This window comes from Tursiops truncatus, chromosome 6, assembly GCF_011762595.2.
Source record: "Tursiops truncatus isolate mTurTru1 chromosome 6, mTurTru1.mat.Y, whole genome shotgun sequence".
In the NCBI taxonomy this organism is placed as follows: Eukaryota; Metazoa; Chordata; class Mammalia; order Artiodactyla; family Delphinidae; genus Tursiops; species Tursiops truncatus.
Genome location: NC_047039.1, coordinates 82,513,612 through 82,538,845, shown reverse-complemented (window position 1 = coordinate 82,538,845; position 25,234 = coordinate 82,513,612). Strand labels below are relative to the sequence as shown.

The following is a 25,234-nucleotide window of genomic DNA, read 5'->3' as shown; positions in this document are numbered from 1 at the left end:
CTATTTTTAGATGATATGATGTCTGCTTAGAAAACTCAAAAAAATCTACACAAAAGCTCCTAGGACTAAGAAGTGAGTTCAGCAGGGTCTCAGGATACGAGGTCAATATACAAAAGTCCCAATTGTATTTTTACACACTAGCAATGAACAATTAGAATTAGAACAGTTAGACTTTTAAAATATGAAACTTAAAATATCATTTACAATACATTTGAAATGTATTATATGAAAATGTATTATGAGAATGAAATACTTAAGTATAAATCTAATAAAGTATACGCAGAGTCTATAAGTTGAAAACCACAAGACACTGATAAATCAAATAAGCTTAAATAAATAGATATCCATTTTTTTGTAATTTGATCTATAGATTCAATGTAATCCCAATTAAAATCCCAGCTAGCTCTTTTTGTAGAGATCTAGAAAGTGATTCTTAAATTTATATTTAGATGCAAATAAACTATAATAGGCAAAAGAATTATGAAAAAGAGAATCATAATACCTAGTTTCAAGACTTACTATAAAACTACAGTACAGTATTAGGGAAGGACAGACACACAGGTCAATGGAACAGAATAGAGAGGCCAAAGAATAATCAACTGAATTTTTTTTTTTTTTTACAAAGGTGCAAAGGCAATTCCACAAAGAAAGGGTAGTCTTTTCAACAAATAGTGCTGGAACAATTAAATATGCAGGAAAATGAACCTTCACATATTTCTCACAGCTAATTCAGAGATTAACTCAAAATGGATCATAGACTGAAATACAAAATGAAAAACTATAAAATTTCTAGGGGAAAGTCTGTGTGACTTTGGATTTGGCAAGTAAGTTTAAGATATAGTACCAAAAGCATGATCCATAAAAGAAGAAAATGTTAAATTCGACTTTATGAAAATTCATATCTTTTGTCTGTAAGAGACAGCATTAAGAGAATGAAAAGACAAGCCACAGACTAGACAATATATTTGCGAATCATGTATCTGATAAAGGTCTTGTATCCAGAATAAAGAACTCTCAAAACTCAACAACGAGAAAACAACCAATAAATTTAAAAATGGGCAAAGTATCTGAAAATTATCATGAAAGAAAATATGCAGATGGCACGTAAACATATGAAAAGATGTTCAACATCATTATTTAGGGAATGCTACTTAAAACCACAATGAGACAGCACTCTACACCTATTATTAGACTGCCTAAAATTTAAAAAAAAATTAAGTTACAAGTGCTGTGAGAATGTGGAGCTACTGGAATTCCCATTCATTGCTGGTGGGAATGCAAAAATGATACAGCTGCCTTGAAAAAGTTTGTCAGTTTCTTATAAAACTAAACATACATATAGCATGTGACCTGGCTCTCTCACTCCTAGATATTTACCCAAATGAATTTTTTTAAACTTCTGTTTATACAAAAATCAGTTTGCAAATGTTTACAGCAGTTTTTTCATAAATACCCCAAACTAGAAACATCTCATAACAGGTGAACAGGTTAACTAACTGTGGTAATATCCATGCAATTGAATACTACTCAGCAATGTAAAAGAACACACTACTGACACATGCAGTAACTTAAGTGAATCTTAGAGGCATCATGCTGCATCAGACAAAAAAGTGTACATATTGTTTGATTCCATTTATATGACAGTATACAAAAGGCAAAACTATAAGGATGGAAAACAGATCAGTTATTTCCATGGGTTGGGATGGGGGGAGGGGTTGACTAGAAAGAAACAGCACAAGGGAATATGGGGGATGATGGAACTGTTCCATATGGCACTCTGTTGGTGGAATACACAACTCTACGTATTTATCAATATCTGTAGAATTGTACACAACAGTTATTTTTACTGTATGCAAATTTTAAAAAAATCAACCAGGACCTAAGGATGTACGCAGACTATGACAACAGATGTAGTTGTATTACAAGTGAATGACATAACTGCACTGTAGGAGGTGGGAGAAAACATGTAAATGGATATTGTGAGAGTAAAGTAAAGACAAAAAGAACTGTACAAAAGCATTGTACTCTAGTTGATTTTTTTTTAATTGGGGTATAGTTGTTTTACAATGTTGTGTTAGTTTCTACTGTACAGCAAAGTGAAGTAGAGTTCCCTGTGCTATACAGCAGGTTCTCATTAGTTATCTATTTTATACATAGTAGTGTATATATGTTAATTCCAATCTCCCAATTCATCTGAGGTTTTTTTTTTCTTGCAGGCGTTATGGTGTAGCAGTTGTGAAGCTACTTTACATATATATACCTTTTGTGTACATATACACTTTATATATATACTAGGGTTGAACAAATAAGTAAATATATTATAGATAATGAGCCCAGTTTTTAACTGTCAGAGATTGAGTCAAAGGGGAAAAGCTAGAACTAATCCTGTGAGTATTGGATTGCAGTCAGAGGTGTCAGTATGAATCAGTATGAATGTATGCATAAATATACATATATACACAGATTGATAGACATAGGAATATACTTATTGTAGAGTTATGTGTGTATGCATGGGTTAGTAGACTTCATATATTTCCTTGCTCTGTTCACTGAGAGGACCTAGAAGCAGTGATATCCCAGTAGCCATGAGCAACCTACTATCCAGATTTTGGTTTCTAAATAGCACCCTCCAATACAAGGGACCAGGGCATAACAGTAGTATTGGATTATAACCCAGAGAATAAATATCCACAAGCCCATGCTGATACGAATAAATAACTGAATAAATAAATCGGGGGAGAAGGAACAAGTCTTCTGTACAGAAGAATTCCAAGTAATAAATGTGGAAGGAATAAGGGAAATAGCAAAACACCATTAGAACATCACAGTAGTAATTGCTCCAGAGAAGATGCACCAAAGAATGTTAAAATTAGCAGGCAAAACTTTTAAGAAAAAACAAAATATTTAGCTCAAAATGTCTTCCCAAATATTTATTGGTTATAAAGGGAAAAATAGTAACTTCACAATGGAGAAACCTGACAGACACCACCTTAACTAAGTCATCAAGGCTAGCATCAGTGATAAGGTACTGATACTTTGTATCTCCTGGTGTGATGCACTGAGAATAGCACATCATCTCAGTGGTCATCAACCTCAAAATCCATAAGTAAATCTAATTATGAAAAAATAAGACACACCCAAATTGAGGGACTGTCTACAAATACCTGACTAGGACTCTTCAAAAGTGTCGAGGTCATGAAAGACAAGGCAAGACCAAGGAGTTTTCACAGATTGGAGGAGACTAAGGAGACCTAACAAGTCAATGCAGTATGGATCCTGGACCAGAATAAGAATCAGTGTAACAACCAGTGATATTTGAGTACCGTCTGTAGTTTAGCTGATACTGTCCCAGTGTTAATTTCTTAGTTTCCGTCATTGTAAGTCTAAGAGTACTCACAAACATAGAAAACAAATTTACGATTACCAAAGGGGGGCGGGGAGGGACAAACTAGGAGTATGGGATTAACAGATACAAACTACTATACATAAAATAGATAAGCAAAAAGGATTTACTGTATAGTCCCAGGAATTATACCCAATATCTTGTAATAACCTATAATGGAATGTAAACTGCAAAAAAACCCTACCCAATTCACTATGTTGTACACCCCAAACTAGCACAACATTGTAAATCAACTGTACTTCAATAAAATAAAGTATTTCAAAATAAGAAGGGCTTTTTGTGTGCAACACACACAAAGGAAAAATAATAAGTGTTCTGTGGTGAAAGGTTAGAAGTGACTGGTTTAAATGAAGAAACATGAAGAGCAGAATGGGCCTTCGTTTGTAATAAGCCACACTTCCATTTTAGAGCTGGTTAACTGAGAGGTTAGGGGACTCAGCCAAGGACACAATATCGCAGCTGTAGGGGCAGGACTAGGACCTGGGTTTTCTGGCTCCTTATGTGCCACTTTTTCCATCCCGTTCCCTGCCTCTCTGCTCCAGGGGAGGATTTTCCTGTAACTGTTTTGATAATACTGTTTCTGCTTTGCATGTTTTCTTAAGTAGATGTCATAGTCCTGGTTAGATACCTTGTTGAGTCAAATGTCCCACGTGTTCCCTGTTGTGGGTGTCTGTTTGAATCATGTCTACCCTCCAGGTAATGGCTTATGTATTTGTCTTATTCTTTTTTATTTTTTTTGACTTTATAATCAAATTTATTAATAACCTCTGGAAATAAGAAAATATTACACAATGAAGGATAAAGGCCTTTCTAATCTACAGACATACAGAGACAGATAAAGAGGGCTTATAGCTTGGATTCTAAAATTTCAGTCACAGGTCAAGAGTAAATGCAGAAACCCCAAATCTCACCAGTCCTGGCATGAAAGTTGTTTTCCCTCCCAGTGGGCAAAGGACTCAATTGATTTGGGCTCAAAATTGTATTTGTCGGGCTTCCCTGGTGGCGCAGTGGTTGAAAGTCCGCCTGCCGATGCAGGGGACATGGGTTCGTGCCCCGGTCCGGGAAGATCCCACATGCCGCGGAGCAGCTGGGCCCGTGAGCCATGGCCGCTGAGCCTGCGCGTCCGGAGCCTGTGCTCCACACGGGAGAGGCCACAACAGTGAGAGGCCCGCATACCACACACACACAAAAATATTGTATTTGTCTTATTCTTTTCAGCAGAAACTGGAGACGAGCAAAAGGCCTCCGTCTGGAACTTCCACTACCTCCAAAAGCACCTCCCCCACGCTCACGCCTTCACCTTCTCCCAAAGCGCAGGCAGCCGAGTCCTCCGTGTCCTCCTCCTCATCCCACCGGCAGTCCAAGAGCAGCGGGGGCTCCAGCAGTGGCACCATCACTGATGAGGGTGAGTCCCCGGGGTCCTGAAAGCCCACCCTTTCCTCTTTACCATGGTAACCTAGCAGCTGCCCTTCTTTGCTATAGCCATCCTAGGTCAGGTGTTTTATCATTTTTTCAGTCAGACAAAAACACCTGTCTTTCCCCTTCCCTGATTCTACCTTGTATTTTTGTCTTCATTGAGCTTACGTACCTAAAAGGTGTATAGTAGTTTTTGAATGTAGGTGATTTTCGTTTATATATACAAACAAACACCCATAGAACTGCTTCTCCGACCCCAGTTATGTACCTTTCCCTGAACCTTGTACAAATCAGAACTCTGTCAGTTGCAAGGGATGGAATCTCCACTCAAACTGATTTAAACAAAAACAATACCAAAAACTGATAATTTGTTGGCTCATATAATGGAAATATCTAGGGTGTTCTTCAGGTGTGTCTGGATCCAGGTGCTTAGGGAATGTTTTTCTCCATGTCTCAGGTAAGCTCTCTTCAAGTAGTGGCAAGGATATATCCAGCAGCTTCATGCTTACTAACTTAGCAACCCCAGCAGAAAGAGTGCTACTTTCTCAGTAGGTACAGCAAAATCCCAGGGGTAAAGGTCATTGTCCTGTCTTGGCTATATTTATAACAACTTGGGTTGTTTGCCCATCCTTGACTATCTCTGTGTCCCCAAGGGTGGAGTGTGTCTGCCTTTGGAGCCAGGGTTGGGGTCAGGTCTGTGTGGATTGGGAGAGGGAGAGAAGTAGCTCCTCAGAGGAAAATGGAAGTGGATGGAGGGCAAGCAAAAGCAGGAGATGTAACCAGAGAACGTTGGAAGTTGCATGAGTGGGGATGATGAGGAAAGGAAGATGGACCAGACGGCCGGGCAGGGGTGGAGGCTGTGCAGTGAGGCCCCAGATAAAGATGTGAAGATATAAAAGATAAAGGAGAGAAGAAGCTCATCCTTTACAACTGCCCTCTGGTGGCTCCTGGGAACAGGGATGGGGGAGGAGGGAGCAGGGCTTTGATGAGAGATGGGGCCCAGGCAGGTGCAAATCAAGGAGTATAAATCAGAGAGGGGAGGAAACTCTCATTGTGTGTGTGGTCCTCACAAGTGCATTTGCAGGCATCTTGCTGCAGCTACTGGGAGGGAGTGCAGAGCAGGTTCTGCCCAGCAAGTGATAAGTTGAAATCAACTGCACAGGCTCTGGTCTGTACTGAGTTGATAAATGTACACTGCCATTGGCATCCGCTTTATTTGGGGCTGCTTTTATTGTTTTGTGATATCTAGTGCAATCATTTATAAAAGCTTCAGAGATTCACTTAGCAACCCCATTCCTCCCTAACTGTGTTTTCTCTTTTTTATATAATGTTTTTTTCTTTTTCTTTTCTTTTTTTTTTTGGCCACACCATGTGGCTTGTGGGATCTTAGTTCCCCAACCAGGGATTGAACCCAGGCCCTTGGCAGTGAGAGCCTCGAGTCCTAACCACTGGACCACCAAGGAATTCCCCCTAACTGTGTTTTCTGTGTGGAATCTTAATTTCCCTACCCATGAACTCTCCCGCCTCAGAGGCTTTCAGGAATCTAAACTCCTACAGTTTCAGTTTGGGATTTGTACCCCACCTTTTTCCAAAAAAAGAGTTGAGACAGTCATCAGAATGCACTGTCTATGCCCACTTTGCTCCCCTCTCATTCATTATTTAAAAAAAGGTTTGCAAAGCCTAGTTGGGATAAAAACAGGAGGACCTGACAGCAAATTCTTTTTAGATTACCTTCTCTGGCTTAGAAAGCCTAGTTTTCCCTCCTGGGGTTCCTGGGTCCCGAGGCAGCCAGACCCTTGTCCTTCAGGCATTAGATTATCACAGACCAGAGCCTGCAATCTATCCCCAAATAGCCATTCTTTATGATATTTTTGTGGGAAATCTGTAGCCTCAGTCAAGGACTGCATGCAAGCCTTTGCCCTGCTCATCCTCCCACCTGTGTCCATCTGTTCATTCCTCCTGGAGGAAGTGGTGGGGTGGTGATGACGTGGCCTTCTCAGCCTCACATTCCTACTATGAAGGTGACTGGGGTAGGCCCTGGGTGCTGTAACCTGTGCCAGTGTCAGCATAACTCATCATCAGGCTGGGGATTCAGATACATTCCACATAATAACATTAAATGATTGTAACGCAAGGTGGGATCAAACGTGTGTTATCAGCAAGGCACGAAGCACCATGGCAGTCTTCACTGAAGAGTGGCCCTCGTGCCGGGCCAGGAGGACTGAGAAGAGTGGGGGGCTGGGAGCCGGGAATGGTGGCCCAGAACCGATTGTTACATTTGTAGGAAACAGTTGAGCTGGCAATTAAACACAGCTGTTTAAAGTCAAATTACAACAACAAAAATATGTGTAAAAAAAAGACAGGGACTTCCCCAGCGGTCCAGTGGTTAAGACTCCATGCTTCCAATGCAAGGGGTGTGGATTCGATCCCTGGTTGGGGAATTAAATCCCACATACTACATTGTGCGGCCAAAAAGTTTTAAAATATAAAAATAAAAATGCTTAAAAAAAAAGAAGACAAAAAAAAAGTCAAACTGCATGAACTTATAATTAAGCTGATTATGTTACATGTAAAGGTATGTGGCATTTAAAACAATATATTATTTACTGATTTTTAGTGCGTTTTACTAATACCTGTTCTCTTAAGATTCTTTATGTCTCCTTTATCTACGTGGTGGGAATACTGTGTATTGATGTGTTACTGCTGTGCATCTTTCCCAATTCCACTTCCAGGAACATGATGTTGGTAGGTTGAAATTGACCACAATGGGGCATTTATACCACGAAAATCAGCAAATACCCACTAGGGCTTGATTTAATGTTTTAAAGAGCATCTGGATGTCATCTAGACAGTGACGGAGACAGTGTTAATTATACAGGTTAAACTTTAACTATTTAACCTGTTATATTGAAAATAACATTAAAAATTGAGAAAATATTCTTCAAGATTTTGAAAACCATTATCTGATTCAGCAAAGTTGCTCACATGAAGTTCCAACGTATGTCTTCATCATTTCATTTCATCTCGCACGTTCACGTAAACGGAAGCATTAGTGAGCCTTCATGTAGGAGCTACACTCATTGGCTATGTCTTCAAGAGTAAGGCAAAAATCAATGAAGGCATTCAGTGAGACGCCTGAAATGCAGTGAAGGCATTGGCTATATGGAATTTATAATACAGAGTATTGTGTAATTTATTATTGTATGTAAATTGTGCACACACATCCTTAAATCAGTAAAATCATGTACTTATATACGTGCGTACATTCCCCCTCCCAGAAATCCAGTTGTTAAACATTTACCAGCACACAGATGTGGAGAGAGACTCGTGGAGGGAATGACAGCAGCAAAGCATGATAGGCGTCATGAGCCTATAATAGATTATGTGTGGACTGGGACTCGTTTCACCTCATACATCCTATTTCATTAGCACCTCTTCTGCAAAGCCTGTCCGGTCCCTTGGGCTGGTCAGCTGTCCTCTCTGTCCCCAGATCCCCTTATTCATGTGCTTCGCCATAAACTCATCACCAGTGGGAGAAGTGGCAGAGCAGTGTGTGTAGCAGAAGCCTGGTAGCTAAACCACTGTGTTTGAATCCCTGCTGTGCCATGGACTAGTGGTGTGACCTCACTCGAGATATGGTACCCAGCTTTCTGTGCCTTCCTCATCTGCAAATGGGGACAGTAAGAGGGTCTACCTCATGGGGTTGTTAAGAGGAGATGCATCATCCATACAGGGTGCCTGACAGTGAGCACTGTGCATCAGCTGTCATCCTCTTCATTATATCTTCCCAGCTACACTGAGTTCCTTCACAGCATGGACGTTTCCATCCTTGCATTCCCAGTACGTAGTAGGCACAGTAGTAGCCACTGTTGAATGATGAATGAGTGAATAAAAGGACCTCTGACCTCCTAACCTCCAGTCCACTCTTTTGTAAGCTGCCCCCGCTGCCCCAGGACCTTTGCACTTGCTGTTCTCACTGTCTGGATGCTGCCTGGTGCTCTTTGCCTTGATATCTGCACAGCTCACTCCTTCATTTACTGCTCAAATATCTCCTTCTGAGAGGCCTTCCCTGACCACCCTCTATAAAACAACATTCTCACATCCCCTGTCAACCTCCCCCACCCTGCTCTGTTCTTCCTCATTGCCTTGAGCCTGACAGCCTGCTTATCGTCTGCTTTGGTCCCTATTGAGCCCCCAGTGCCTAGTCTGATAAATCCTTATCGAATGTGTGAAGGAATGTTTCTTAAAGCCCCCACAGATGCTGCTTTTGTCTCCTTTATCTTCCCTGCTCTGATAACTTGATACTCAAAATTTTCTGTTTTCCCCTGGTCTGTGCCCATCTGGCTCTGCTGTCCCATTCAGACACGCCCTTCCTTCAGGAAGCCCACAGCCTCCAACGCTTGAGGCAAACCTTGACTCTGGTCTGAAGCCCACCTACCTGTTCTCTCCAGTTCTTTCTCTGTCTAGCTGAGGACTGCTGGCATTAGTGTTTACTGCAGCTGTAGCTAACAACAGTCAAGAAATCATAATTAAAAATTGTTCTGGGACAGACGGGAGGGTTTTAGTCCCAGCAGCTAGACCTCCAAGAACTTGATGGTCCCGCCATTGGAGAGTCAGCCTTTGGAGCCTGGCCATGAACTGCCCCCACATCTTCTGTCTTCATAGCCCAATCTGGGGTTTTGGCAAATGCTGAGAGCCTGCCCTAAGGGAAGATTATGGTCAACAGGTGGCTCGGGACCCACCTTCAGCTTCATCCCCAGGAACGCACCTTAGATCTGTTTTCTGTGTTGGGGTTTCTGGTAGAATTTCAAAATAAGATTACCACTGTTTTATGAAAGTTTGAAGATCACTCTTGATACATTTTACCCAATGCTAAAATATCTTATTTTACATTCTTTCCCTCTTGAAGATGAACTGACTGGAATCCTTAAGAAATTATCACTTGAGAAATATCAGCCCATTTTTGAGGAGCAAGAGGTAAGGATGTTCTTTTTTGTTTTTTTTGTTTTTTGGGGGTTTTTTTTGGTTTTTTTGCAGTACGCGGGCCTCTCACTGTTGTGGCCTCTCCCGTTGCGGAGCACAGGCTCCGGACGCACAGGCTCAGCAGCCATGGCTCACGAGCCCAGCCGCTCTGCGGCATGTGGGATCCTCCCGGACTGGGGCACGAACCCATGTCCCCTGCACAGCAGGCGGACTCTCAACCACTGCGCCACCAGGGAAGCCCAGGATGTTCTTTCTGAATGTCAATTTATATCTTACCATAAAACAGTTGTCTAAATATGTAGGTTGTCATCCTGTAAGCCTAGATTGATCTTTTTCACTTAGATAGCTGAGGAAATAGAATTCTTGTTCAGCACATTTGGTTCAGTTCATAACAGTGAAATCCTGGGGACCTTATAACTTGTTTTATTATAATAGAATTGTATAATTTTGAACTCTGCTCTCTCTAGTGAAGTTTGTTTCTGTCCTTCTAGTTGAAGGGGATTGCCTGGCACGTTCTTAGGTTTAAAGCAGGTAAAAAAGCAAATCCTGATGAACCTGTGTTCAGTATCTGGATGTAAATAGTCTGTGTTAGTCTAAGAGGTTCCTATTTGCTCTAAAGCGCTCACCACCACATTTTTAAAAATTACTGTCCTGCAGTTTGGCAGTTTCTCAAAATGTTTAGCAGAGTTACTTTATGACCCAGAAATTCCTCTCCCAGGTATATACCCAAGATAACTGAAAGCATGTGTTCACACAGAGTGTTCATAGCAGCACTATTCTTAGTAGCCAAAAAGTGGAAACGACCCAAATGCCCCTCAGTTGATGAATGAATAACTAAGACGTGTTACCTCTGTACCGTGGAATGTAGCTAGGTCATGAAAAAGAAGGAAATGCTGATACACACTACAACATGGGTGAGCCTTGAAAACACTGTGCTAAGTGAAAGTAGTCACAAAAGGCCGCATATGGTATGACTCCATTTATATACAGTGTCCAGAATAGGCAAATCTATAGAGACAGACAGTAGATTAGTGGTTGCCAGGGAATGTGGGGAGGATAGAATGGGAGTGATTGCTAATGAGTATGGGTTTTCTTTTTGGGGTGATGAAAATGTTCTAAAATTAAGTGTGGTGACGGTTGCATAACTCTGCACTAAAAATCTTTGAATTGCACACTTTAAATGGGTGAATTGTATGGTAGGTGAATTACGTCTCAATAAGATGTTAAAATTTTTACTGTTGGCCAAATAAAACTCCTCAGTGGGCCCATTAGCCACCAGGGTGTAATCACTGGCTTAGAACATTCTGGTGCCCAGTTTAGCACATGACAACTGTCATAGTTATTGTAGCAATCACGAGAGTCACTCATTGTCCCCAACAAGCTTGAGATGCAGTTGAGGAGTTTGTTTTTTTTTTGGGGGGGGGTAATACACAGTATATTGGCATTCAAAGTAAATACAACAGATCATGTTTAAATTTAAAAGGGTCTGCCTCCGAATAAAAGCCAAAAGCCATTATAAAAAAAGGCATTGTGGTTGTGAAGAAAATCCAGTCTCTATAAAAATAATTCAAGCTAAATTATGGCAAGAGAAATGTTCCTCACTGGGCAGATGAACTCAACCTAGTCAGTTTGATTTAAATATTATTTAACATTTTCTCTGTTATTTGAGAAGGCAGAATTATTTGGTCATTAGAATCTTATCTAATTCATAAATTCCAAAATCTGAGGAGTTTGTATTTTTGTTCAAGAAACAGTAAGGGGTGCTGTGGCTTTCTTCCTTGGTTTGCTTTTCTGCCCTATCCAGCCTGTCCTTCCTGCCTCCTTGATGTCTTAAACTTCAGTGGCGATTGTTCTCATCGTCAAAAAAATCTTTACTGTTTGCTGATGGCTGCCTGCTTTTATTTTATGCGTTCCGTGCTTTCTGAGGAGCTGGGTGTGGGGTCTCTGCCACAGGTCTGGGATGGTGGGGGAGGGGAGTATCCAGCAGGGCCAGGGGCAGGTGGTTTCCGTCAAAATCATGTCACCTCTTCCTTGATCCCGTTAGCACCTTGTGATCTGTAAAGTGTCCGAGGGATTCAGGGAGCTTATCCATTATCAGAGGGGCCCTTTCTGCATCTCAGGGAGAGCTTGATGTTGGATAAGGGAGCAGACCCTTCCCCACTAACTCAAACCTGGTTCAAGATTTTTTTTTAAATCCATGAAAGTAAAGTGACTATTAAAAGAGATCAAGACAGGGAAGAAATTTCTCCTGGAGCTGAGGCCTAGGCAGGGATGACAGAAATGTTAGAATTTCTCTGGCAAAAACCAAGGATTGAACAGCTTTGAGATGCCCTTTTTTTTCTGGTAAAAACCAATGGCCCTTCTTTCCTTTATTGCTTCTGCTTGTTTATTTTCTCACTCTGTCTTTCCACAGTCTGCATCTCTCTTGTCCTTGGGGGGGGGGGAAACATGGTGAGTACTGCCACATACTCATATTTTCTGTGCAGTATCGGATACTGTTAAAAGTGCAGCAACATTGGAATTAACTTTCTAGTACCAAGACTTGGATTTTTTACCACTCGAGTCACCCAGATTACCGTCTCAGAGACTTCCCTTACTTGTTTCGTTTTCAGAGTCTTTCCAGAATGCACCTCTCCTAAAAATCCCAGGCTTAGAGCTGAGGAGAGTTCGTTTTTTTTGTTTTGTTTTGTTTTTGTTTGTTTTTTATTTTATTTATTTTTGGTTGCATTGGGTCTTCGTTGCTGCGCGCGGGCTTTCTCTAGTTGTGACGAGTGGGGGGCTACTCTTCGTTGTGGTGCGTGGGCTTCTCATTGCGGTGGCTTTTCTTGTTGCAGAGCACGGGCTCTAGGCATGCGGGCTCAGTAGTTGTGGCGCATGGGCTTAGTTGCTCCGCGGCATGTGGGATCTTCCCGGACCAGGGATCGAACCCGTGTCCCCTGCATTGGCAGGCGAATTCTTAACCACTGCACCACCAGGGAAGTCCTGAGGGTTCGATTTTAATGATGTTTTCAAATAAACTTTCAGCATAAAGCCAGGACTTGGAAGTAGTAAACCATAATTAATTCACTGCTCATAAGCACTAATAGCTCGTTATCGTGATAGTCTGGTTGTGGTTGGGGAAAAGAGGTGTGGCGCCGAGCAGATAGCAGCGAATCCCCCTCTCTCTCCCCAGGTGGATATGGAAGCGTTCCTCACGCTCACCGATGGCGACCTGAAGGAGCTGGGGATTAAGACAGACGGGTCCAGGCAGCAGATTTTGGCAGCGATTTCTGAACTGAACGCAGGCAAGGTATTGTTCTCAATCTTTTTTTTTTTTTTTCCTGTTTCCAACAGCTGAGAGCTTCACTAGGATCCTCGGCCCCAGTGTTCCAGGGACCTTCATGGTCTGATTTCATCTCTCCCCCACACCTGGTGGACGACAGCCCCGCTCATACACCTCTCATGACCGAGGGGTCACTACCTTTGAGTATGCCTGTTCCTTTTCGAGATCTCTCTTCCCATAAGGTGGTTTCTCCTTAGATTTGGCTAAAAAATTCCCTCCGGTCATCTCACCCCACCGGGCTGGGTTTTGCCCTCCGGAGCACAGTGGAAGTTGATTAAGACAGGCGGCAGGGTCAGGCCGACCTGGGTTTGAATCCCAGCTCCTCCACTTACAATGACCCTGGGCAAGTCACACCCTCCTCTGAGCCTCGCTTTCTTGTCTGTAGGGTGGGGGTGATGGGCTCGCTGCCGGGACTAAAATGCTCCGCAGAGCACCTGGCACACAGAGATCTGTCAGTCAGTGTTGTTGTTGTTGTTGGCATCCTGCATTTTTGTCTAATGTTCAACTTCTGTTTCACCAGCTTTAGAGCTAAAGATTAGCAAAGCCCCCACCCACCCATCCACCCACCCAAAGGCACATGTGCAAAAAACAAACAAGCAAACAGAACACAAGAGAAGTGAGGCACCACTCACTCTGCAGACAGTTGTACAGTCGCTCTTGGGCTATTCACATTCCTTTGCCTTCTGTCTTTCTCCCTAACGTGGGCTGGATTTTTTTGGTCTCTTATTCAAGCAATAACGTATAAATACTTGCATACCTGTTGCTCTTTCACACTTAGCCGAACAGCTCCCCACTTGTTCGACGATAGTGACAGGTAAAATCTGGGATTTGACCATTGTAAATAGTACCAGAATGGACATCTCTGCGTTTTTGCTTTTTCTGCTGTTGTTTTGTTCTTCAGGCTGTGTTCCACAATACAAGGTTATGTTAGCGATCGTACCATTTTATGGTTCTTTCTATATATTGCCAGGTAGGCACAGAAATATTGAACAGACCTGTAGTGACAATCTCAGGTAAATATCCACGTAACAGTTTATCATTCACAGATCACTGTGCATACCTTTCCTCAGTTAATCCAGGAGGCCGGTACCCTCACACTCTCCTCGTGCAGCCCAGGAGCAGAGTCGGGGGTAGGGAGGGGGTCCTTCTCACTGGTTCCTGCAGCATCACACTGTGTGGAAGCAGCTCCTCCAGCCCTGCAGCCTCGCCGGGTTGGGGGCTGGTTTTTCTGCCATCGTGGTCGTCACTGTTTTGCCTGTGTGTAGGCTGTGAGGTCGTCCTTCAAAGTGATGTAGTCGGCATTGCTTCAGGCATTGCAGGTGTCTGCAAGCCTAAGCATTTTCCTGCAGGTCTTTGCTGTGTGTTCTTTCTCCTCTGCAAGTGGCCTGTTCCTAAACACTGCTCACCTGTCCTGGGACCCTTGCTGCCTCACTTTACAGATAGGGAAGCAGAGGCTCCGAGAGAGGCAGTGAGCCCCAACTCGGAGACCAGCACCGTTTCTGCCCTGCCCTTAGACATGAGCAGCAGAAGGTGGGCAGGTCTCGGCTGCTAGGAAGGGTTCACCTAGGGAACGGAAGCCTCAGGGTGGCTTACTGCAGGTGGATCACCTGAAGCCAGCACTAAACTCTTCAGAGCATTGATTTACTCATGAGAAATCTCCCTTTAACTGTCTGCCATGTCCCAGGCACTGTGTGGGTGTTGAGCACTGAGTATCACTCAGTGCCCAGCATTGCTCTGAGCACGTCACATCTAGTCATTCGTGTAACCCTCACGAAAGCTGCTGAGGTTGTTTCCAGTTTACAGATGAGGGAACTGAAGCACAGAGAGATCAGGGAACTTGCCTAAGATCACACAGTCAGTAAGTGGCAGAGGCAAGATTAGAACCCAGAGTTTGTGTCCTGGCCTCTCTGCTATCCTGCCTCGGTATAATCCACAGGCACGGGACAGGCAAATTGTGTTGTGAGAGCTCCTGACTTAGAGTGGGGACTGGTAAGGCAAGGGCCTGGAAGACGTCCCCGAGGAAGGGCAGGAGGGCTGCAATGTGAAGGAAGACAGGAACCACCTGGCAAAGGGGTAGAAGAAAAGTGCAGACCAGGCAGAGGGCAGCACATGTGCAAAGGCCCTGCAGTGAGAAGATGTGTGGTGCATTTAAAGAACTAAAGGAGTGGCTGGAGCATGGAGAGAAAGATGCCTCGTGTGAGGGGAGGCCAGAGGGGACAGATTAAGGCTCTCAGGGTGGTTGAGGGTGACCCAGTCAAGTGTCCAAGGGCTTCGGGGTGGGGACTAGGTGAGTGATGGTAAGGAGGCTCTGGCTCAGAAGTTAGGACCCTTCCTCCTCCTGGCCTCCAAGGGCCAGATGTGTGAGCCAAGGGGAGGAAGGAGGTGAGGAAAGCCAAGCCTAGGCCAGTCGAGAAGGACAGAAAAGATTCTAGATGTAGGGCCAGTGAGGACCTCGGAGGGCATGGAAAGACAGGAGCTAGGTGTCCCTGGAGCCTGGCCTGGGGCTTGGTAGATGGTAACCGCTAATGCTTCTGGAACCTCTCCTCTGCCCTCAGTGGTTATGGCCTCCTTGGTCCGGAATCATAAAAAGAAAACAGACTGGGTTGATTTGCAAATCTTAGGAAACTGTCATCATCAGAGTGGATGATGTGACATCTCAAGCCCACTCCAAAGGAGGACATTTGTCTTAAAGTCTGTACAGGCTAGAACATTTTTTTCTTTAAGTTTTCTCTGAAATTCATTGCCCCCCTTCTCCTTGTTTCTGTAACAGCTTGTATCCCATACTAAGCGGGGCCCCATCGAGAGGAACATCTGCTGGTGGTTGTCTTAGTTCGGGCTGCATAACAAAATACCTACACCAGGTGGCTTGTAAATGGAAATTTAACTCTCAAAGTATGGAGGCTGGAAGGCTAAGATCAGGGTGCCAGTGGTTGAGTTTGGTGAGGATCCTATTCCAAGTTGCACAATGCCACCTTCTCATGTGTCCCCATGTGACCCATAACAGAGAGAAGCCAATCTCTCTTATCTCTTCTTATAGGGACACCGATGGTGTCATGGGAGGCTGACCCTCATGAGCTCACCTAATTCTAATCACCCCCCAAAGGCCCCACCCCCTAACACCATCACATTGATGGCTTAGGGTTTCAACACAGGACACAAACATTCAGCCCAATACCGTGGTCTTCCTTGGGGGCCCCAGCTGATCATCTCCCAACTGAAAGATCCGAGTGCATCCAACATGCCACGCCACCCATGTCCTCCCCACAGGTAGCATCCACCCTGCAAAGTCAGGCAAACCCACGTGGAGATAGGTGCAAGGGGAAGGGGCCGAGCTGAACTAATCGCTGGAGAATGGCCCTATTATTCAAGGGTCAGTAGTGCCAAAGTCCTGTGGAAATGAGGACTGTGTGTCAAGTGCATCTTAGAGCAAAGGTATGATTGGGAGACTAATCATATGATTGGGAGACTTTAGTCATCTCTGTTTTTCTTTAGTTCTTTTAGATCTTTGTTAAATATTTCTTGTATTTTCTCAATCCGTGCTTCCATTCTATTTCCAAGATTCTGGATCATCTTTACTATCATTACTCTGAATTCTTTTTCAGGTAGATTGCCTATTTCCTCTTCATTTATTTGGTCTTGTAGGTTTTTACCTTGCTCCTTCATTTGTGACATATTTTTTTGCAATCTCCTTTTTTTTTTTTTCTCTTCATGAGTGGGATTGTATTCCTGTTTTACTGATTGTTTGGCCTGAGGCTTCGAACACTGGAGTTTGTAGGCTATTGGGTAGAGCTGGATCTTGGTGCTGAGATGGGGACCTCTGTGAGACCTCACTCTGGTGAATATTCCCTAGGGTCTGAGGTTCTCTGTTAGCCCAGTGGTTTGGACTCGGAGCTCCCACCACAGGAGCTTCCGCCTGACCCCAGGCTCGCAAACCAAGATCCCGCAAGCCACATGGAGTAGCAAAAAATAAAAGGGGCGGGTTGGTGGGAGGCCTTGGCTGTGGAGGGCGGGGCCTAAGCAAGGGCGAGGTTTGGGCGGTGGGTGGGGCCAATACTCAGGACCCACAGGGCTGGAAAAGGCCCCTGGGGACTGTGGGGGGTGGGGCTTAGGCTCAAGGAACAGAAGGGACACCGATGTGCCCCCGACCCCTGGTCTCAGAGGGCAGCAGACCTCACCTGGGAGCCCAGCAGGCTTTCTGGGCTCAAGTGGGTGGGGCAAACTCCCTCCCACCTCTCCTGCTCCTCAGGTCTGGGAGGGCCCCTCCCGCCTGCCTCTCCTGATCTCCCTGGCCTCCCTCCTATGCTCCCAAGGACCTATTGGTCTGGACGGGGCATTGGAGGGCAGGGGACCCGCCTGGGAGCTCAGCAGGCTCCCCGGCCCGCGTGGGCCAGGCGATTGCCCTCTGCTCCTCTCATGCTCTTTCCGGAGAGTCCCTCCCACCTGCCTCTCCTGATCTCCCGGGCCTCAGGGGCGCTGATCCTGTCTGGCCTCCACTTCTCCTCCCCCCTCAGTCCCCCTACATCCTACCAGTTCACTCTCGGGTTCTTCCCGTCTCCTTGGGCGTCAGAGTCCCCCACCAGCGGCCGGCAGGCACCCTAGTTGTGGGGAGACGCTAACTCTGCATCTTCCCACACTGCCATCTTGACACCATCTTTGCCTCCTCAAAATTTTTTTTTTAATGAATATTCGCCCAAAACCTGGCTCAGCCATAAAAATATCAGCAAAGCAGCGTGGACCCTCAGCCTGCAAACTATTTGACTTCCAGGTGAGCCCACCCCAGTATCCGAGTTGTGATATATACTCAAGTCAGCTTATTAGTCTGTTAGTTTCAGACAAGTGCTATATTGGAGAAGGTTAAACAGAAATGATGGCCTGAGTTTCACCTTTAGTTGGTCCTAAGCCATTGCTTCTTTCCATTCCCATTTTTTTGTGATTATTCAAAGTTGTGCATATTTGTCTTACTAAATTTGCACAGTGCCAGAAAGGCGAAAAAAACTTTCAAAGGAGTCACGATCCAACTACCCAGAGGCCAGCACTGTTCGTATTTGGTAAGATCGCTCTGCAGTGTTTTGTGCTGAATGTTTTCTTTATGTGGCTGAGATAAATTTGGATCTATAATTTTATATTCTACTTACTTTGTTTAACAGTAAATATATGCAGTTACCCATGTCATTAAGAACTCTTTTAATATAATAAAATAAATTTGCAAGGATGTACTAAAATTATTTTTTTTTAATCCCTACTTGTTGGATATGTAGATATTCAAACTTTCTATAAATAGTGCTACAGTGAGCAACTTCGTGTATAAGGCTTTCTAATTATCTCCTCAGAATAGACATCTAAAAAAAGTGAAATTATGGAGTCAGAGTCTAAGTCAAGGTATATGGTACTTTGTCCTGAAATACCTTCCAGCAGGAGCCAGTGAACACCCCCACCAGCTGTGGTTATAAGTTCCAGTGTCACCCTTGCCAGCATTGGGTACTACCAATTTGCTTTTTAATTTTTATTAATTTGATAGGCCGAGAAGTATGCTTTGTGTTGGTTTGTATTTCTTTAACTACTAGATAGACTGAACATTTTTTCTACTTTTAATGGCCATTTGCTTTTTCTCCTTTTGAGAATTATCAGGCAGGTCCTTTGAAACTTGGGGGTTTTTAAAGGGCAGTTATCATTATCATCTTCAATCAGGTGTGGGTGCAGGGAGTGATTATGGTTTTCATCATCTGCGGCTCCCTCCTGAGGTTAGGAAGCATAGTGTGCTGGAACCCTGTCTCGCCCTGACCTCATTTCTCAGGCAATTAAGGCTAAGGTGGTGTCTAATAATGACATGGTTGTCATTCCCTCTATTTATTTTTTAGCCCTCTGCAGTTTGCACAGTGTCACCCCGTTCATTATCTCAGGTTGAGCCTCATCACAGCCCCAGCATGTGATACCATCTCCCTTTTACAGATACAGAAACTCAGCAGCATGGGGTCATGCCTGGGACAGAGTGAGTAGTGGGTTAGGGATTCGGGGTCCTCTGACTCCACCTCCCCACCTCCAATGCTCTGTCCTCTTCCCTGCTGCCTTTAGGTGTGTGTTGATGGAATCCTGATGGCACTTTCCCAGCTGTCTTGGAAGGATGACCTGGAAGGATTGTGTGAAGGGAGACTCTTCTGCCCTCCCAAGTGTCCAGGAGGCCTCGTCAGCACTAGAGGTCTCTGCTTGGGGATCTGGAAAGGGCAGTCCATGCAATAAAGGAAGAGAAAGTTTAAAGTCTAGGCTCATTCAGTGGAGTTTCTTATTTTTTTTCCACTCTTGGCAGAAAACAATCTGCCAGAGATTATTCAGTTTTAATTTGCTTTACATTTTGACCACATTTATTTCTTAGTTTAAAAAATATATGTTTAGGGCTTCCCTGGTGGCGCAGTGGTTGAGAGTCCGCCTGCGATGCAGGGGACATGGGTTCATGCCCTGGTCTGGGAGGATCCCACATGCCGCGGAGCGGCTGGGCCCGTGAGCCATGGCCGCTGAGCCTGCGCGTCCGGAGCCTGTGCTCTGCAACGGGAGGGGCCACAACAGTGAGAGGCCCGCGTACCGCAAAAAAAAAAAAAAAAAAAAAAAAAAAAATATATATATATATATATATATATGTTTAATCTACACTGCTGTTCTCTGAGGTCAGGATATGCTGGCCTCCTGCTGCCCACCCACAGCCCAATGTCAGCAGCAACCATCTGAGGTACAATTATCATCCTCGTTTTATAGATGAGGAAATTAAGGCCCAGAGAGATGAAGTGTCTTGCTCAAGGTCACCCAGCTAGTAAATGGGAGGGTTGGGATTTGAACCCAGGCTGTGTGATTCCAGTCTCTGTTCTTCACCTCTATATATCACTGCCTCTCGCCTACGTATTCAGTGAAGATGTTCTTTGGGCTTAAAAAAACATCCACATCCCCCCTCTTTTCCCATCTCAAAATATGTGTGTAAAGAGCAGCAACTAGGAGGGGGGTCTGCAAGGATGGGGTGAGAAGTGAATCACTGTGAAAACGAATCTGTCATCTTTTGGACAAGGGGGAGTAAAGGCAGTTCAAACTCTCACTCTGTATCAGAAAGTTCAGCTCCCTCTGAAGTCCCTGGAGATACGAGGGCTGGAAAGATGCACAGGGCAGGGTAGGAGACGTCCCTTCCGGGCCGAGTGACCCAGGGCAAGTCATTCTTGCTCCCTGGGTTCTGCTGCCCTTCCTCATCTGGGAAATTGGACCCCTGCATCTTGGGGCCTCTCCAGGCCTGGCATGCTGTGTTTGTGGGTGCTGGGGGAGATTCTGACTCAGGATGTTTTTATTAAACTCAGTACTCTTTCAATTAGGTAATTTGTTTTCCCCAAGATGCCCATGGGTTTTTCAAGTATGAGTTAAACGTTAACAGCACTGTGTCAATTGAATTAATGGTTAAAAGATTTAACAAGACTTTCTGTGTCTGTTTTCAATTTCCTCCACAGGGACGCGAGAGACAAATTTTACAGGAAACCATTCACAACTTCCACTCTTCCTTCGAGAGCAGCGCCAGCAACACCAGGGCCCCTGGAAACAATCCCTGTACGTGACCTTCCTTCCTGTGGTGACCAGCGTGAGCTTGCTGAATCTCAGTACCCCCTTCACGTGGCCGGTGCTCCAGCCACCATCAGACCTTCCCCATTCCCTGAAACACACTATGTTTTTGTCACACCGCTGTGCCTCAGTCCTTCTGCCTGGAACACCTGTCTTCCCTTCCCTTCTGTAGTAGTTGGTGATGCTTGTTGCTGTAACAAACTCCAACACTGTAGAGACTTACTCTCCCATACAATCCAGTATGGCTGCATCCGCTCGGCAGAAGCACACGGTGATTCAGGGACCCAGCTCCTTTCATCTGTGGCTCTGCCATTCCTGGGGCCTCAGAGGCTTTGTTTCTGGCTGGCAGAGGGGAAGGGGATGGTGAAGAAGGCACAGCCATTTCTTTACTGCTTTGCTCTTAACTGCTCACGTTCCATCGGCCGCTCATAGTCACGTGGCCCCACGTGTAGTCGTTGTTCAGGTAGTGGCTTCACAGCAACAGCTCTGTACTTAGATGGGGGAGCACATATTTTGGCAGAAGGTTAGCCACTCTTCCACATCTTCCCTTAGAACTTCTAACTTCTCCCTAATGGTCCAAGTCACCTATCACATGAAGCCTTTCTCAACTCCCTTACACAGAACTAACTCCTCCAGCCTCTGGGGCCCTTACTGCTCCGTGTGATAACTCTGCTCTAGCACTTCACTGCACCTGCTGCAGATAGCGTACAACAGCTGTTCAGGATGTATATGTTGAATGCGTACTTCTTTCTTGCAAAGGCAGCCTTTTATGTAGGAAAAATGGCAAGGCCCAAGGTGTGATCTTGAGGGATCCCTTTTCCTTCCTGGCCTTCAGTTTCCTTGTCTGTCGTCAGGCAAGACAATGCTCTGATATTCCACGCTGCTCACCCCATATCACAGTAGGGCTTTTCCACTTTGAGTGGGAGCAGAAGACCCTAATACATTACATTGTAGAAGGACTTGGATACTCACATTTTCTAGGCAAAGAAGTGAAGAATTTAGAATTTCTTCTAAGGCTACATTCCTCAGAAGGGAATCAGCCTGTGTAGTTTTCTACTGTGTCATATTCTATGAAAAGGACTCTGACTTTTGAGTCCAGTAGGTTTCTGAAATGTTTTCAAGTGCGTAATTCATTCGACCAGCACCGCTGGGTGCTGGGGGTGCAGAGATGAGTCAGAGCCAGTCCCCACCCTTGAGGACCTGGACAGCAAGAGAAGAAAGGAATGGTGGTCCCAGCCTCGAGGGGCAGCACGGAAGAGTGGAGAAAGCGTGTGCTCTGGACTCAGGCTCAGAGTTCTGGTTCAGCCCTGCAGCTAGCCAGCTGTGTGGCCAGGGACGGGTAAGTTGGCGCTTAGAGCCAGCGTGCGTCAAGCACTTGGTCCGTGGGACATGCGCAATGGATAGCAGCCTTTGCAGAGTTCTCATCTTTACCGTGAGCTCTGCCTGGCCGCATGCTGGTCTCCTTGGGAGATGTGGCCTCTCACCTCTCCCTCCCCCGGCCATGAGTGCCCATTCACCCTCTGCTGGCTTCTAAAGGGAGTCCTGACCATGTTGCCTGGAGCCTCATCGTGTTCTCCCTCTGTCCGTTGATCCAGCGGATGCTGTTCCTCCTTCATCCTCCCATCTTCCCGCCCATAAAAGCCAGCTTCCCACATGACTGGAGAGAAGAGGTTTTGTTTTAGCCATCACTGACAGACACCTTTATAAATGTTCCTCGCATCCCAACCTTTTTTAAGGAGACACAGTCATTGAGCACCTTCTGTGTGCAGCAGCTGGAACCCAGTGTCATCTGTCCTCACCAGAAGCCTGGAGGCTGGCATGGTTTAACCTCATCCTGCACGCTGGGGAAACAGACACAGAGGACTGGAGCTGCATGCCAGTTCCCCAGCCCGGAAGGAGTAGAGCTGGCTGAGAACCGGATCTAGTGGGCTCTGAGCCCATGCTTTTGCCACCAATTCCTATAGACTCCCGGGGCTAGAGGCACCAGGCATTCTCGCTGTTTTAATGTACTCATATCTTCAGAGACTGTGGAAGAGCACTGAATCTATAGTCGGTCCTAGCACTGGGTTTTGGCTCAGCCACTTCTTAATGGGTAACATATTTCTAACATTCCTTGGACCTCAGTTTCCCTTTCAGTTACAAGGGGGTAGCGCTCCCCAAGGCGCTGAGGAGCAGATGAAGGTGAAAGCCCTTTTCACACCATGTGGAGCTCTGCAGATGGGAGAAATCTCCACGATGCTTGCCTGTTTGAAATACTCTGTTTCTCCCCTGCCCCACCCCGCCTCCCACTTGCCCTGATGTAGCCAGGGCTGCGTGGGCAAGGCCAGAAGCAGCAGCCTCCAGCCAGAGGTGGCAGCAGCTTAGGTGGCTCTGCTGGTATCGGAGCCCCGAGGAAGTGAGGGTTGTTGTTGAATCCCCACCCTCCAGTTGTGGCTGACTCTGGTGTTTGTGTCACTGGGATTCCCAGCAAGGTGGACAGAAAGAAGGGAGGCCTTCCAGCCTGATCACAGGGGCTGAACCAGGGGGCAGAGAGGAAGCAGGAAACCCCTCCAGTTTGCTCTTGCCTCAGAGCTGCCTAAGGACAGTGCCGTGCAGGCCAGTCCCGGGCTAGACAGCTGTGAACATCTACGCTGACCTTCCAAGAAAGCACCTTTTGAGGGCTTGGGACCCTTCCTGGGCAGATTCTGCAGCCCAGACTGAAGGTGTGAAGCACCATCTGTGCTTTGTTCAGGCAAGGTGATCATGTCTCATTAATCAACAGATCCTGTTCAGCATGTAAGGAGACCTGATGCTTTCCCTGACAAAGTTGATACCAAATTCTGAAGGACTGGCCAGGGACTGAATCTCCTTCCTGGGGGAGGTGGGTGGTGAGTCCCCTCTTCAACTTCTTTCCTAAGGTGGGGACCACCCAGGGCCCCTCCTCAGGGCCCTCCCTACCCAGTGGGTTGAGCCAGCCCCCATGAGTCTTAGTTCCTGTTGGAGCTGCCTCCCTAGGGCTCATAGACACAGGGCATGGCCATCCTCTTCCGGGAGACCTTGTTCCCACTGTCCAGGTGGCTGGGGTAGGGTTTGGCCTCAGCAGTGCCACTGGATCCTTTGATAAGAGACCAAGGTGCTGTTTTGTTTCAGCTCTACTGTGTTTCCATGTTCCTTACCATCCAACACTTCTTTTTTTTACTATTTTATTGTTTTTCCATACAGGGATTTGATTCTTTGAAGGACTTTTGTTTGCCAAATGTATATTAAATAATGGTGAGTTTGTGTTCTCACTTTGTTTTTGCTCATCGAAGGTATAAAATGCTGCTCAGATTTCTTCCAATGAGAACTGTTATGGAGCAAGTGCCTATGGTGTGCTGGGCGCTTCTGTTGCCTCACCTCCTTCATGATAATCTTGTGAGGCAGCCTTAAAATCCCCTTTCTACCAATTTGGTGAGTGTGGCACACAGATATCAACCTCACCAAGGTCACCTTGTAACAGGCGATGGTCGATTTGAATGCAGGCCTCACCTGTCAAGTCTCTCCATGCTGTCTTGCTGCCTTTCAGCACAGAGAGAAATGTTGAATTGGGATAAGCCCAGCCAACATAAAACAAATAAAACCTTGTTAGTCTGTATGGCTTGTTCACAATTTTTTTTTTTTTTTTTGGTGGGGAGGTGTTTATGAAATACCATAATACTATACATATATGGCTTGGAGATTCTCTTTGTTTCTGCTGAGAGTCTTTACAAGTCTGGGGCTCCCTCATCTCCACCTCTTCTGCTCTCAGTGTCTCATGTTGGCTGTGCTCAGCCCTATAGAGCATTCAGGAAGCAGAAAGTAGCATGGGTCCCAGGCCCAAAACAGGTGGAATGAGGCCAAGGTCTGTGGGGAGCAAAGATACTGGGGAGACCATGGGAATAGGGCCAGCACTCCATGAGGAAGAACATTCCAGGGACCAGGGCTACCTAGAAGGGAGAACATCCCCCAGCTGAGCCCCAGAGGCTGGTCAAGCCCAGGGCAGCTGGAGAGGGGAACTCAGACTTTAGATGAAGATTGGACCAGGCAAGTCGTTCCCAAATGACCCAATGGTGGAGGTGATAGGAGAAAAACAAGTACAAGGCAATGAGTTTACCTGACACTAAATATACTCATTTTATGAGGCTGGCCTTGATCCTGACACAAATCCCTATTACTTTGAAGGGTGAGGGTGGTGGTAGTGGTGGTTTTAGTTTCATGGATGTGTGAAATCCAAAAGTCTGAGAAACATTGCTCTAGGTCACTTTTGAGGTCCTTTCCAGCCTTCTGAGTCTGTGAAAATCTATAAAAAGAAGGGGGAGTGGTTCCTCAGTAAGTTAAACATCGAAATACCATACGACCCAGCAACTCTACTCCTAGGTAATATACCCAAAAGAATTGAAAATAGGTATTCAACTAAAAACTTGTATGCAGATATTCATAACAGCACAATTCACAACAGCCACAGGTGGTAATAATCCAGATGGCCATCAACAGATGAATGGATAAACAAAATTTGGGATTATCCA

General features: G+C 45.3%; 1 protein-coding gene across 2 annotated transcripts in view; it reads left to right on the top strand.

Annotated features, from left to right (window-relative positions):
* ANKS6 (ankyrin repeat and sterile alpha motif domain containing 6) overlaps positions 1–24,324 on the top strand; it is a 54,797-nt gene extending 30,473 nt beyond the window's left edge. Inside the window, exons 12-15 of one of the 2 annotated variants that reach the window (XM_033858337.2) lie at positions 4,625–4,808; positions 9,729–9,796; positions 12,975–13,091; positions 20,603–24,324. In XM_033858337.2, the coding sequence (XP_033714228.1) occupies positions 4,625–4,808; positions 9,729–9,796; positions 12,975–13,091; positions 20,603–20,707 (474 nt within the window). In that variant the 3' untranslated portion in view covers positions 20,708–24,324. Of the gene's footprint in view, positions 1–4,621; positions 4,809–9,728; positions 9,797–12,974; positions 13,092–20,602 lie in introns of both variants that reach the window. The other variant, XM_033858336.2, reaches the window with a different exon arrangement.
* Positions 24,325–25,234: the final 910 nt, after the last annotated feature.